This window comes from Citrus sinensis, chromosome 2, assembly GCF_022201045.2.
Source record: "Citrus sinensis cultivar Valencia sweet orange chromosome 2, DVS_A1.0, whole genome shotgun sequence".
Classification (NCBI taxonomy): domain Eukaryota; kingdom Viridiplantae; phylum Streptophyta; class Magnoliopsida; order Sapindales; family Rutaceae; genus Citrus; species Citrus sinensis.
The window spans coordinates 31,789,661-31,805,038 of record NC_068557.1 but is presented as its reverse complement, the minus strand read 5'-3'; the positions used below and the strand labels follow the sequence as shown (position 1 = coordinate 31,805,038).

General features: G+C 32.0%; 1 protein-coding gene across 2 annotated transcripts; it reads left to right on the top strand.

Moving 5' to 3' along the window:
* The first annotated feature begins 10,762 nt into the window (after positions 1 to 10,762).
* Positions 10,763 to 14,077, top strand: LOC102611034 (uncharacterized). 2 transcript variants are annotated; one of them, XM_006467393.4, is made up of 3 exons: positions 10,763 to 13,360; positions 13,472 to 13,588; positions 13,762 to 14,077. In XM_006467393.4, exons 1-3 carry the CDS (start codon positions 12,976 to 12,978, stop codon positions 13,998 to 14,000), a joined length of 741 nt encoding a protein of 246 aa, XP_006467456.1. In that variant the 5' UTR covers positions 10,763 to 12,975; the 3' UTR covers positions 14,001 to 14,077. The 2 variants fall into 2 exon arrangements, with proteins under 2 accessions (XP_006467456.1, XP_006467455.1); XM_006467392.4 differs by having other exon boundaries at positions 13,472 to 13,639.
* Positions 14,078 to 15,378: the final 1,301 nt, after the last annotated feature.

The window sequence follows — 15,378 nt, the reverse complement described above, 5'->3', positions numbered from 1 at the left end:
GGCTATATGGCACAAGACTGGGGAGAAAGTTTTGTGTTTGGTGTATTGTTTAGACTATAGAGAAAGAGCAGAGGAAGAGAGCAGGGAGAGTGAGTGAGTTTGGGGGAGATAACAAAATAAAGGGTATAAATAGAGTTGGGGGAAAGGGGAAGAGAGAGTTTAGTCTATTAAAACGTTTGTTTCTAGTAGAGGTCCACCTCAGACATCTCAGAGAAGACCACGTGGTGCATTTGTGGAAAGGGCACTTGAGGATTGACATCAGAAAAAGCCCTTTTTTTCTTTTTAGACAATAAAAAGAAAGTAAAATAATTGGAGGGATCCTAAAATTAAGGGCCAATAAGAGTGAGAGTTAGAGTCAGAGACACAGTCATGCCCACAGAAAGGAACAGTGAAAAAAATCAAACACTCCAATTGATGCTCAACTTGTTCAATAATTCTTGCAAAAAAAAAAAAAAAAGGTTCTATAATTGTTATTACTTCTTGTTGTTATTATTATTAGGAACTTGTTAAGTTACATTTATTATAATTTACAGTTCAATTAAAATAATAAACAAATTACATGATCCATCTCTCATATTACTTATTTTTTAAGTATTTTAATTAAATAATAGTTTAATAAAATGTAACTTAGAAAGCCCTTATTAATTATTATTGTTGTTATATCTTCTATTTCCGCGTTTTGCCCTCTACTTCTAAGACTAAAACGGAGACCCCTCCCACCCAGTACCCACGTGACCGTTTTCCACTTCCTTTCGACCACGAAATCTAGGTCACATCACTAAGTAGCCCCACACGCCTTCTTCTCTTTCTGTGTTTCTCAACGTAAGATAAATTTAAAAAAAAGGAAAAAAAAAACATTCATTTTCAAATTTCATACACATACACATGATACGACACAGCAATGGCCTGTTGAAAAGCCCTATTTTCTCTTTCTATCAACAATTCAACATCCATTACCCCTGGCCCCATCTTTGTCTGCGACTTCCGCAATCCTAACTGACATCTATTTATTTACATTTTTTCGACTTTAGAAAAAGAAAAATTCTTCTTCTTCCTTTGGCTAATCACTCACTAAAACAGTTTATGATGAATGTCGCATGCGGCACCGACCTTGATTATTTGATAAATTAATGTTTTGTAATTTATAGGCTCACATCTTAGTTAGTGTAGCATTCATTTATAACCGCCCTGAATGAAATAATTTTATATTGAACTTACTAATGATTGAAGACTTAGTTACTGTCTTACTGATGAAACTTCAAGAATGAAATATGTTTTAAGGACGTGATCGCTGAAAATATTAATTGAAATATGCAGCAAATTACCAAGCTAGATCAATACGTAGGGCACTTCTCAATGATCAGTATTATCTTAAATACCGGCCCGAAAATTTTTATATCTAACATCAAAGAAAATAACGTTTTGATACTTATCAGCACTGAAACGGCACAGCATTTAATTGAGAGGTCCCCAAATTACCTATCTACGTGAAACAAAATGAATCCAATTGCAAGCGTAACCTTCAATGTGAAAGATGATGCCATTAATATTAATGCCCGTGGTGGGAAAAGATGGCTGATGGTGTTATCTTTTTTTTTTTTTTGTATTTTAGCAACTGTCCTCTACGAGTTTCTTGCTGCGGTCCAACGGAATCACCGTAGAGGGCCACCAGACAAAGAAGGATGAAAATGATATATCACCCTTCATTCTTGTATTATAATTAACGTAAATAAAAAATGTATAGATTATGTAACTTCTGATTTGGATTGCCTAGTTAACTTTTCTCCTCTTGTTTGTTCTTGTTGATAATTAAGAAACCGACAATGGTCCCCAAAAGAGAAAAAAAAAAAAAAATGTGTTGTGGTAACACGCACATAGATATCGATACGCACCCTGATATAATCAATATTGATATGAATGTGATAACTTTTTGTGTTACAGTAACTTACATATCTTATGAACCCATTTGATTCCCTTAATTCACAAAATTATTAGAGTTTTGTTGCGTAGGGCTTAATTATTGGAAAAGACTAAAACACCTGTTTTTAAAAAGTATCTGCTTACCGTATTGCGCAGGAAAGTGAAAGTTAGATATCTTAATTATGTACAACAATGTACATCTCCTCATATTATCAGTTTTTGATGTGAAGATTTTATCTCCCTTAAATTAAATCAAAACAACTCACTCATTATCTTGAGATCTAAAAAACTGATCAAACGTCCAATGGTCTACTCATGAAACATGTCCTTTTCGATCTACTTTTATCTGCTTATATTTTGATTAACAAAATAGAATTTAATCCCTCCCTAATGTCACGGATGACTCTCAAGCCGCAAATGCAAATACATAAAATTTTCTTTATGATCGTCAATAGAAATAATAATAAAACTTCCCATATGCTTTTTTTGTTTTTTTAGTCATTTAATTTGTATTAGATTAGCTTCTAAATCCCTTTTTAAATATTATTTTAATTCGTATTAGAGATAAGAATAGTGCATCCGCGATGTCGTTTATCTTGATAAAAGTCTAGGGAAAGCAAAAAAACAAAAAGCTAGCTAGAAGGACATTTGAGTTAGGTAAAACCTAATAATTAACGTGATTTTACATTATTCAAAAGAGTATTTTATATCTGATGATGATAATCACCTGATTGTTGAATGGTTAGGCTAGTCTAATTAATTAAGATTGAGGCCATAGATGTACATACAATATATAAAAGAGTGTAATATTCATCATAAGCTAATTATATGCAATGGCTACATTCAATTAATTGCAGACATATACTGAGCGATATCTTCTTCTTTTTTAAATAAATAGGAAGATTGCATGGTTGGCATTTTTTCTTTAATTAATTTAATTTACATGACAGTAGGTGAGCGGCTCGATCACCTCACTGAACTTAATAATTATCATGCTAAAAAGCTATTGCTTGATCGAATCATATCATAACTATATATATATATATATACACCTTTAGAATTGAGATGGGATTTTCATTTGTTTTTTCTTTATTTTTCACAGTATAAATTACAAGTGCAATTGCAATGTCCAAATTCAATCCCCACTTTTCATCAATCCAATCTCCTTTCACCTAGAATATCTGATTGAGCAGATGCAAGGAGAAAGCTGTTGGAATTATAATCGAAGCTGATCAATCTAGATTGGAACTATTATAGTTAAAAGCATTTCTTATCACAATTTGATTTTAACTAGGTAGCACGTACTTTATAATAATAGCATTATGTATGTGTTTTTGCATGATGCTTTTTGGTGTCCATTTATGCAACTTGCTATAAGTTGTCGCTTGGCTTTACAAATAGAATAGATGATTATCATTGCAACTTACAAAAAATTCCGCAGGATTAGGGAATGGGGTCGCTTTGCCATTAGTTAAGCACCATGACAGGCTGATGTTGAGTCTTCGACGTTCATTCAATAACCATTAACCAATCCAGAACGCAACTTGCAGATAGTTGTGATTGTCTACGAAAAAAGCATCCAATTAGTTTCTGGGCTTGGCAAATACTTTCTTTTAGATGATCATGCACTCTTATTTCTACTTGCAGAAGCAAATTATTTAGCAAATTGTCTGGTTTGAAAAATGCTGCAATCCCACTTGTTAAAGAAGTGACAGTTCTTTAGTCATATGGCAATTTTCACACAACTTACTTGATTGGTGTGACATTGACAATCCACCAAGTGGCTTTGCAGAATGGGGACAACGGTATTACCTCTTAGCAAAGTAACACTTGGATGCAATAATGGCTCTTGTTTTGAGTAATATTTCAATGTACACTTATAGTGTGTTTACTTCATGAAATGAGGAATGTGAATGAAACTCATGTTTATTTGGCAAAATATAATTTGTGAATGAGAATAAAATGTGTAAGTCCCACATAATTTGAGAATAAGGAATGAGAATCTCATTCCCATGGGAGAGTTGGGAATGAAAATGGAATATATGTTTACTTTTATATCCCTATAATTTTTTCATATTTCCTAAATTACCTTCATTCAAATCACAATTGATTTTATTATTTTAAATGCCATTAATAATAATAATAATAATAATAATAATAATAATATATTAACTTTATTATTTTAGTTATTATTATTATTTTTTTATTAATATTATCATTATTAACAATAAAAATAATAATTAATAAAAATAATTAATTTATCATTATTAACAATATTATCATTATTGTTGTTGTTGTTGTTGTTGTTATTATTAATAAAAAATAACAACAATAATTAATAATAACTAAAATAATAAAGTTAATAAAATTGAATAATAATAATAATAATAATAATGTAATTTTCATTATCTAGATATAAAATAATATTAATTAAAAAATAATATTAATAAATGTTAATAATGATAATATTAATAAAAATAATAATAACAATAATTAATAATAAATAAAATAATAAAATAAATAAAATTTAATAATAATAATAAATGTTAATAATGATAATATATTATTATTAAATTTTATTAACTTTATTATTTTAGTTATTATTAATTATTGTTAATATTATTTTTATTAGTAATAATAACAACAATAATGATAATATTGTTAATAATGATAAATTAATTATTTTTATTAATTATTAATACTATGGGTATTTTGGTAAATTGATTCTCATTCCTATTTCTCATTCCCATTTATTTTGCCAAGTAAACACATCAATGGCATTCCAACACATTCACATTCCCATTTATTTTTGCCAAGTAAATATTGAAATGTAATTCTCATTCCTCATTCCCATTCCACCCCATTTCCATTCCATGAAGTAAACGGACCATTAAGATCTAGATTAAGGTTTTGGTTCTTAATTTATTTCTTTGTTTTTCTTTCTTTTTTTTTACTGGCTTTAAGGACAAAACTCTTTTATAATCTTATCTTTGGTACTAGTTAAGAATTGTGAGAGCTTAATCCTTTATTAATGATTGATTTTGGAAACCACTACATGGGAGAAGCTTTTGATATGTAATATATTTTATACTTGAGAGGATTATCCATAATCAAACCAAATATAAGGATAACAAATGGTTGCAATCCACGACACGAGGAACTCACTTGGTTAGCACTTGGGATTTTGTATCGCATGCAACATACTGTTAGCCCGTCATAAACTGATTAATTAGTGTAGTTTTGGCTTAATTATTCTATTATTTCAGCATGGATTAGTTGGCAATCAATAATTGTCGTAGTTAACAGATGGCACATGGCGCAACATCAGAAAGAAAATAACTCAAGATATTCAGTGTCATTACTTTTAGTTGATCTTTTTTGCGTAGTTTGGCCAGTATTTTTGAGTCCCAGTTTTATCAAATCAATCATCATTACTCAATTATTATGATTAAGAAAATTTACCATTCAAAGTAGCATATGAAATATATATAATTAAATTTTCCGCAATATTAGTTAATTAGTGAAATAGTTCACCGATTGGTCAATCAATCACATTCCTCTATTACTTCTATTATTATTATTATTATTTTATTGAAACCACTAAGATAGTAGAAGGTTAGGCTGGACCTCTACCTGTCATATTTTATTATTGTTAAATCAGTCACATTCTTAAGACCGGAATCTTCCTAAGACTTTTTCTTATCATCGAATCTAGACCTTCACTTCAAAACTATATAATTTATGTTTAACAAGATCACATGATTAATAATTAAATAAGTAGTGTTTTAAGTTACATATATATTTTAATTTACATTGCACCCATCTCTCTCCAATTTAATTAAACGTACTTGCCTCTGCCCCCAACCTAAATTAGACGCATTCCCCTCTGACTCAAACCCATAATTTTTTTTTTAATTTCACTGCAAGAATTAAGCCAACTGAACAATCTTTTGAGAATGCATCGTATTTCAATATTTCAAAGCAATATTGAAAAATTAAAAGCAATCATCACCTAGTAAAAAATAAAAATAAAAATCAACCAGTGCCACCTATGTGTGGCACGTGCAAGATTAAGTCCGCCTGAAAATTTTTTCCGCCCAATCAATTGTTAATCTAATTCTCAGTGTGCACATGGGTGCACATGTGCGCCCATCCGTATGAATATCCTTATAGATATGCTTTACATTTTATCTTAAGTGGAATTAGTGATTCAAATTACTAATTTAATCGTCGTCGTTGAATCTTTTAAGTACATATGACCACAGATTTGCAAATGTTAAACCTAATACTTCCTGTTGCACGTCAAGGCGTCTCAATTAACCTCTTTGAATATTGAAAAGATCAAAATCTTTTTTCATTTCTTAAACAAATTGCTAGGCAGGTAAGATTAAGTAAATCAATAAAGTTTTTAATTAGGTACGAGGTAATTAAATTGCCGTTGCCCAACCCATATATTTTTTTCAATACTCACAATATAAAGTTAAAAGCTTTCAACACCCATTCACTAACTTATGAATTATGTATGGGAATTGGGACGCGAATCAAGCGGTCCTCTCCTCTTTCTCTAATCAATATATTCGATAATATGGGATAGCTAGCCATACAATTAATTAATTAACATGTATACACTAATATAATTTTTTTTAAATACAATAATATAATAATGAGTAGATTCCCTAACTGACCTCACTAACCGGAAATAAACTACTAACTGCCAATACCCACCTAAATCTAGCACCTCCATTGATTAAGATGACAGTGAATGATGTGGTAATAATATTGTTATTACCTTGGAAAATAAATGAGGTCTTACTTCTTCTTCTTCTTCTTCTTCTTCTTCTTCGTCTTTGACTCTCTTACTCTCGTGTTAGCTTTTCGGTTTCCCACTTTTCCATAGTGCATGCATTAGTAAAAGAAGGGTTAAATTCTTCTAGAAAATCATGTATTAATCCAAGAATTAGGTATGAAATTCCTCTTTTAACAAGCGAAAACGAAACGAAGCCAATGTTGGACCGTAGTCGAAAAGTTGACAAGACGAAGGTAGGCTGCTTAAGAAAGAGAGAGTGATTCGATGGGATTGTGTGTATTTGTTGGCACATCCTTTGCATAGAATATGGGAAGAGTATGTGTGGCGCGGTCGGTTGGATATTTATTTGATCATTAGTATTATTAATTAAAAGTTGGGCATCGTTCAATTGACCAAATTCTTACGTGGCTTATTTGCAAATTGCAAATGGTCGTCATATATATTTGATTTAATAAAAAAACTTAAAACTAACGGGCATTAATTGGGTGGAAGCTTTGTGTGGATATTAATATTATGTGAATTTGAGCGAATCACGCATTTTAAATTGAGAGTTTTGCACGTTATTGGAACTTTGATGATAAAATGCATGTTACGTTTCCACCTAATTCAGATCTCTCTCTCGTATTCTCTTGGCACTACACTAGCGTCTAGCGGCAGTGATTTTTCGGTTGGCTGCTCAATAAACTTCTACATAAAATTCATGGCTGTAATTACATAATGAAAATTCAATTGTGTGCCGGTGCATGAACCAGGACCACTGGTCTTTTAGAAATGGTACATAATCTTAGACTAGATATATGATAATTTGTTTATGATACTACTGGTCATGTGTACTCAAACTCAAGGTAGGCAATAGTGGTAGAATTTTCAAGGTTAGGCATATATTATATATTTTCTTGAAATTTTAAACAATTTTTTTTTTCTCTATGATTGCAAAGCAAACTCCAATGAAAGAAAATGACTGGCATATATATACATAGACTAACTAATTGATATTCATTTTCTGTATTCTTTTTGGTTTGGAGTAGTTTTCTGTTTTCGAATTGCATCTACATGTAACTCGCAACAAATTAATTAACCTCATTTAAAGTAATTATTAATTGTCTCAGGAGAAACTTGTGGTCCATGGCAGCCATTTGTGTAGTCTATCACTTCTGGACGTCGACTAAGCGGCTATGCTAATCCAAGCTAGCAAGCTTTTCTGGAACAAGCAACTTGAATGTTCGTACGTCAACTAGCTAGTACTATTGTATAGTGTTGTCAATTTCAACTGCCTAAATGTGCATGGCAGCGGCTTATGTTAGCCATTAATAATTAACATTTACTAGCTAGGCATTAACACCAAATTATTAAAGGATCATTTAATCTAGTAGCACATACGCCTATGTCACCACCTCAATTGAGATATATCGGATAACACTATCGACTCCACTTTCGAAAGCTTATCATTAGTTGATGCATGCTTCTATTTATCATCATCACGTCATTGTTCAATCACCAACTTGCATCTACGCGCGAGTAATTTTCATTGTCAATTATATATGCATCTTCAATTAATCCTGACAACTCTACTGATATATGGAATAACTTTATTAATAAGTCTCATATTTCCCGTAGCTAGTGTCTTTCTATATCAGGATCAATGAATTTGAACGAACTGGCACTGATGATAGATGTGTATTGATCATCAATTCACTTTCAGGAGTTACTTTTAAGAATAAAAAGTATTCCAAGCCGATAAAGTTGAAGTGCTATTGACTTCATTGTGCGAATAATGATGTTTTTGGTGCTTCACTATATCAATCAATTGACCTTTTCTTCGTTGCCTTTTTTTTTTTTTTTTTCCCTCTTTTTTGGGTCAACCCTTGCTGTAGTCTCCTCTTATCTTTTCTTCCTTTCAAGAACTCTTCGATAATTGGCAATAAATGTGCGTGTGCTCCTCCTACTTTCTATACGTGTATTTTTACTTGGGTAATAAAAATGATTCATTATCTCTTTTGTCATGGTATTTTTATAAAAATAAGGGCAAAGATTTCCAAGAAATGACATTGAACGTGGGCGATTTTGAAAAATAAGAAGTCTGTGTCGGTGGGGGTACGTTGTAGTGTTTGACATATTATTGAAATGGATGAATCATGGTATCAACTCTCTGCTGTGATTCAACATCAATTAATATATAGACAATTATTTCCGCAGCGTTTGGTGCGATGGCACTTATAGTTTCAACCGATGGAATTGGAATTTTTTGATGCCTTGACGCAATGAATTTGCTGAAACTGAAATGATTCCCCATAAACCAAAAGTTCTCCAAGTCAAATAAATACAATTTGCTTTGCTTGTTATGTCAAACACTGAAAAATGGTCGATGGCCAGAGTTCTAGACTAAAATTTCACCAACTCTCCAACTCCAGAGACAGTTACTACTAATGACAACAATGTTTATTCGCTTTGCCTGCGAGGGGGATGGGTGTCTTTAGAAAACATGAAAATCGAATCTAGAATTACTTTGTAGTATAATGTCAACACTGGGCCTATACAACTTCAGAGTTAAATCGAACTTAGAATTACTTGTAGTATAATGTCAACACCGGGCCTATACCACTTCAGAGTTAGCTTAAAGCCCAATGATATAACCATCCATAGACCACTTGTCTTTTCCTTCCTTCCCTTTCTCTCTTTCTGAAATTTTCTTTTCGAATTCTTTCTTATCGAAATTAGATTATTAATGAGCGAGATTAGAATTGGAGTTTGATTTCAATTTTTCTTTTATTTGTGCACCATGTGTATATTTTTTAAAAGAAAAATGCAGTACGATGATATTTTTACAAAATAAATCATTCGTTTAAAAGAACAAAGTTAGCAATTAGAGATATACTTAAATAATATATGTTTTAGATTAAAGGAAAAGGAAGCTAAATGGAGTAGTCGGCGAGTTTAGACTATATATTTAAATATAAAAAGAGTCCAGCAACCTTCCAACAGTTGTAAGGTACCCTAAATTTTGTCTTTTTATTACTTCAAATCTTCCTCGTGTCATTTAATGAAAAAGCAGTTTCAAAAGTAAGGATTTACTTGTTTAATCTTTTACATTTTACTCCCTATTGTTTATTGAAACGCTATAATGAGCTAAATTATAAAAAAAAATTCCCCCGAACGCAACATAAAAACAATCTGGCCCATATTCTAAAATCTCTCACTCTTCTTCCCAGATCATCTCATCTCATCCTCATTTCTCATTGTTCCTTAATCCTCGCCCAAATTCTCATCTTGATCTTATTCTTGTACATTTACAACTAAAATTGATTTACCATCATTATTTATGGAACTTTCAAGCTTAATTGATCAAAGATGGCAGTTTGTTACTCTAACTAAACCATTAACAATATTGTGGTTAATTATAAATTCAGTTTTGAGAGACGAATTTTAAGTAAAAGGACAAAAAAAATCATGATCATAACTATATCCAAAATATACAAAGATAATCATATTTACTTTAAGTTTATTACAGAAACTATGCAAATATTGCCATTGACTTTCTTCGACAAATTTGCTTCTACCATCATCAATTCTCATATATATGTTTTAAATTATACGTGTTTAATTTAGCTGGTATGAGATTTCACCAAATTGGATTTAAAATTAAGGTTATGATTCTTCATTTTTAGCAATGAATGGTGTCTAAATACTCTTGTTTATTTCAATATCTTGATTAATGATTTGAAAGTAGGGAAAATTGGGCCAGTTATAGGGTGGAGGGAAAGAATGAAAGAAGACAATAAAATTACAGCTATAGTTATGAATAAATTGAAAATGAAAAGAAAAGTAAGGGGTCGAATGAAATTTAACACCAAAAAGGACAAGCGATGTTTCAAGTAGCTGGATCCTGTAAGTAATGCATGCTGTTAAAGATGATCAATCAAGACACTTCAGTTGGTACCAAAGTTGAAATAAAAGCAAGCTAGTATGAAAATAATAGCCTTACCAAATTTTAAATATCTTGTTATATTTGCCAACAATTTGACAGGTGCATGCCATAATTTTTAAATGAAAGATGTAGCTGAAAAATGAAAATAAATAAGACAACCGAGCAAAAAGAACCAGGGAATCACATGACTTAAGAGCTGCCGCCGGTGACTCTCAGTCGGAGCACGACGAGGACACGTATAGAGGCAATTCTCTCTCTCACTCTCTCTCTCTCTCTATGTCCATATAATTCTGACATTTTATAACTGCAAATTTATTATTATGTTGCTTTGAGATAGATCATGTAGTAACAGAAGTATAATTGTGTTTTCTATTATGGATTACGTACAGTGCCGTCTAGTTTCGTTTGTGTCGTATATTTGAATTGATGTCCATTTTTTCTGTAACTTATAATTTCTTAATGCGTGCAATCGACAAGCAATTAGTGAAACTATTATGATTTTGTTAGTGGCGGTGAAATTAGTCGATTATCTTTTTAGTGATATTCGTTGCTTCATCTTTCTGTACTTTGCTTACCATGTCTTCATTATAGATGAAATCAAGCAGCTTCATCTTATTTTGAGTTGACTTTGCTTGAAACTTGTAATTAATTGTTAAGGAAAATGTGACCAATCATCATTGTTGGTTTATGCCTGAACTATGAATGGAATGGAAACGAGAATATTGAAATTGGGAAACTTTTAAGTGAATATTGGCATTTTTTGTTTCCCTGATTTGTTGGGCACAGCCCTAATATCAGCCGTTTTGATTGAGACTCTAAATGAGTTACATCTTAATTGATAAAGGTAAAGATAGAACTATTTCTCATTTTTATCAGCTATGGTTTTGCTCTTTGGTTATGTTCCCCTTTTAGCATTGAAGTTGTTGTGGTCTAACCATATTTTTCACGTCCATTTTGAAATCGTAGATTTTTAATAGATTAGGAAAAGAAAGAAAGAAAGAAATGCATGCAAAAATTACACTAGTTACGGACAAAAAAGTTTTCGTAAATAATGTTCTTTTTTCTTTAAATCATAGGTTACTTAACTAGATTGTACTAATTTTGATTCATATATTTCTGAGTCAGTATATAAATTATCCTGTTCACTTAATTTGTTTATACATCTTTCTTTGGACCCATTGAAAACTAAGACCATTGCATGGTCAGCTCCTTTAGTTTATACAACTGCCTAAATTTTCTCGGTTGAACTCTGTCATATCATATTGTTAGGCATAGTATTTTAATTTTGTCAGCCTACGATCGTGTAAAACTGTGTATTATATTGGTGACTGGCTGGTTAATATATTAACCCTTCAACTCTCCTAATAACGCCACCCGATCAATTTATGGCGATTATGGCTTTGGATAGGGTGCGCCTGTGGAAAATGATACGTGTAAACATCTCACAATAGTTTGAGACTACGCTTTAGTTTAGTTGAATTAGATTAAGTGTGCTAGATTGTTTTGTCTATTAGAAAGTGATGTCAGGGTAATTATTATGCACTCTCTCATGATTTGGCCGTATTTTGGTTGGGGTGCATTATTTATTGAAATTTAGATCTCTGTAGCATTATTATTTGATTGTGAAGTGCTGTCCCAAATTTCAAGTCTTTTTCGATATGAAATTATAGTTACGCAATTGGCATTGACATTTTTGCCTTTGTTTTGCTTTTGGCTGCCTGTGGAAAAAACACATGACCGATATTTAGGCAATGTGAGGATCAATGATTGTCAGATTTCAAACCTTGTTGAAGAAGCAGATGAGAAAATAAGCAACATGCCTTTGTTGTTCTTTCAACCATGCATGCTCATTGCTAAACATTTTTTGGGGTTACTACTGTATCCTCCTAGGAGTGCAAACAATTGAGGTCTCAACTTTGTTTGGAATTTTCCTATGTCTAATTGTTATGATCGTCATAATAGAGATTTCACGACCTACTTCCTTGTGATGTATTCTTTGAATTTCCAAAATTACCCAATGATGGATGCCAAAGATTAAGTGACATGTTATTTCGTGGCGTTGTGATAGCTAATCATCTTCTTTTACATAGCTCTGACATTTGTTTTTAGAGGTGCTGGTGCTTTAAGGATAAGGCCAGGTTTAGCTGCCATTGCATATAATTCAATGCTAACAATGTCTTTCCATATTTAGTATATGTCTTTCCTCTTCTTAAATGATTTTAATTAGGATTGTCATTTTACATTAATTACTCTAACCGATAAGACCTATTTCTCTCTCCTAAAATGTAAAACGGGGAAAAAAGTTGGCATTCTTCGTCACCGCATGGTTTCCCTTGCATTTCCTCTTTCCCTTCTCTTCTTGTTGACCCTATTTTGGGTCTTGTTTACAACTTCAATGGCGAACCTCCCTTCAGCTGCTGACGGAGAAAACCTAGAAAAGGGCACCAGTGCTTTTTCTTGCATCTATTGCAGAAAATCATTTGCTAACCATCGCTCTCTTAGAGGTCATCTTAGGTCTCATAATGTCCAGTTGAAGGCAGCTTGGAGGAGGAATTGCCCTAGTAATTCTTGTGCTTCCATTGGCTCTGCTAGCACCATCGTTGATCCCCTGTCCAGCAACCAACCTGGCAATTCTTGTGAAGTTGTTGGGAACAATCTAGCTTTCCATAAGAGGTCCAGCCCAAATTTAACTTTCTCGATGAATGCAAGTAAGTTCTCTGAATATAGTTGTAAAATCAGCAATGCTCAAAATGTCTCAAAATCTTCCTACGACATTCACAGTAATGAACTCAACCTTTCAAATTGTTATTTGTCAACAGCTTTTGCTGGATCTGGTAGCACTCCGTCCGCTGGTTTCCCTTTGGATGTTTCATTGTCTTTAGGCTTGAATGGAGTCCAGAAATTGCGTAATGATGAGATCCAAACTTGCCAAGATGGTAAGTCGTTCTTCTATAGAGGTGTCTTGCAGAACTCTCAACCCAACCTTAGTAAGCATTCATTTACTAGCTCTGCTATAACTATTCACAGTGGTTGCTTGGTTTAAATCAATCTCCTGGTTTGAAACTGACACTTTTTGGTTCCTGTTTCATCAATCTTTATCGGTGTTCAGGCCTGGCTGAAGGTTGTGTGTCCAAGATGGTAGGTTTCTTGAATTTTGGACAGGGCGAGAGGATTTACCCAATTGATTCCCTTGCAAACATTGATGTGATGAAAAGATCAAAAAGGGCAAAGATTGTCCCCAGATGGCCTGTGGAAATACAGAAGCCTCAAATCAAGGAATCATCTCTTGTTAAGACTATGGAGAAGCCAGGTCCTGCCTTGCTGAACAGGAGGTCCCAGCAGATTTAGATCTATCTCTACATCTGTAGATTTGTACCATTTTTTTGCAAATAAATTGACAATATAATTAGTGGTATATAAGTGAATGCTCTCTATTTCTCTTAAAAGAACAAGTAACCAGTAGTATCATCATGGCATGCGAGGTGAGAGGATAATGTGTTGAAAACTTGAGATGAAGAATTATAAGGCTCTAGACGTGTTACTAAAAAATATTTTGATAATAAAATTATTCTGAATTAAAAAGAAGTGTAGAAAGAAAATTAATGAATTCAAATATCCTCACGCCTGAGAAGTTTCATTTTTATAAAGGAAAAATTACAGATTCTCTCTCAAATATATGTGCGAAACACTTACACTCAAACTCAAATGGACTATGACACTGTCCCTTCAAATTTGGAGATGTTATTCTTAACCCCTTATACTAACAACAATTGATATATCTTGTTAAATTATAATTGAAAGTCCGTATTGCCCCTAAACAATTTAAGTCATTTTACAAACCACAAACATCCATAAAAATAAAATATTCTTTGTGTGTGATATAACAATATTGTCATTGATAGTTTAGTTATTTAATTGATTTATATTTTTTATTTAGAAATTTGGCATAAACATAAGCTATTTGTATATTGAATTTTCTTATTAAGTTTTATTTCATAACAAGATAACCATCATTTTATTTCATTTTCACCATATCATGGATTATATATTAATTTTCTTTCTTACGTAAGGCATTGTATTCTCTTATTGATAACACATAAAATCAATTTTGACAAATCTTCATATACCTTATTGCCCATATGTTTACATTTTTCAGTTTTTATACCAAGAAAATATGAAAAAAAAACATAAATTAGATAACTAACTCAACTCATTAAGAATAATATTGACATAATATATACATAATATTTCATGTTCATAAATGTTTACGTTTCGTAAAGAGGTAATATGAACATTTTATTATAACTTAATAAAATATATTAATTTTTATTAGTATAAGGGGGTTAAGTGCGATATTTTGGAATTTAAGGGTGCAAATGTCATAATATATTTGAGGTTGGATGTAAGTATTTCTAATCCATAGTTGACGGAAGAATTTGTAATTTTCCGTGTAAATAAACAGCTGGTCTGGCTTGGGATGGCTGCTTTCATGGATACTCTGTCATGACTCACGAGTCATAAATTGATTGCCATCTCTAATTTATTTTCAATAATTTTATCTTTTTCCCTAATTATCCACTTAATCTTAATTATGCAAAATCAGCTTACGCAACGCCGTTTGGCACTTTTGGTTTGAGCGTTCACAATCGTACACGTGGCAAAAAAGATACACACGATCATCCACACATTCACTAACAGCGATTGTACTTCACTCTCCATAAAACGA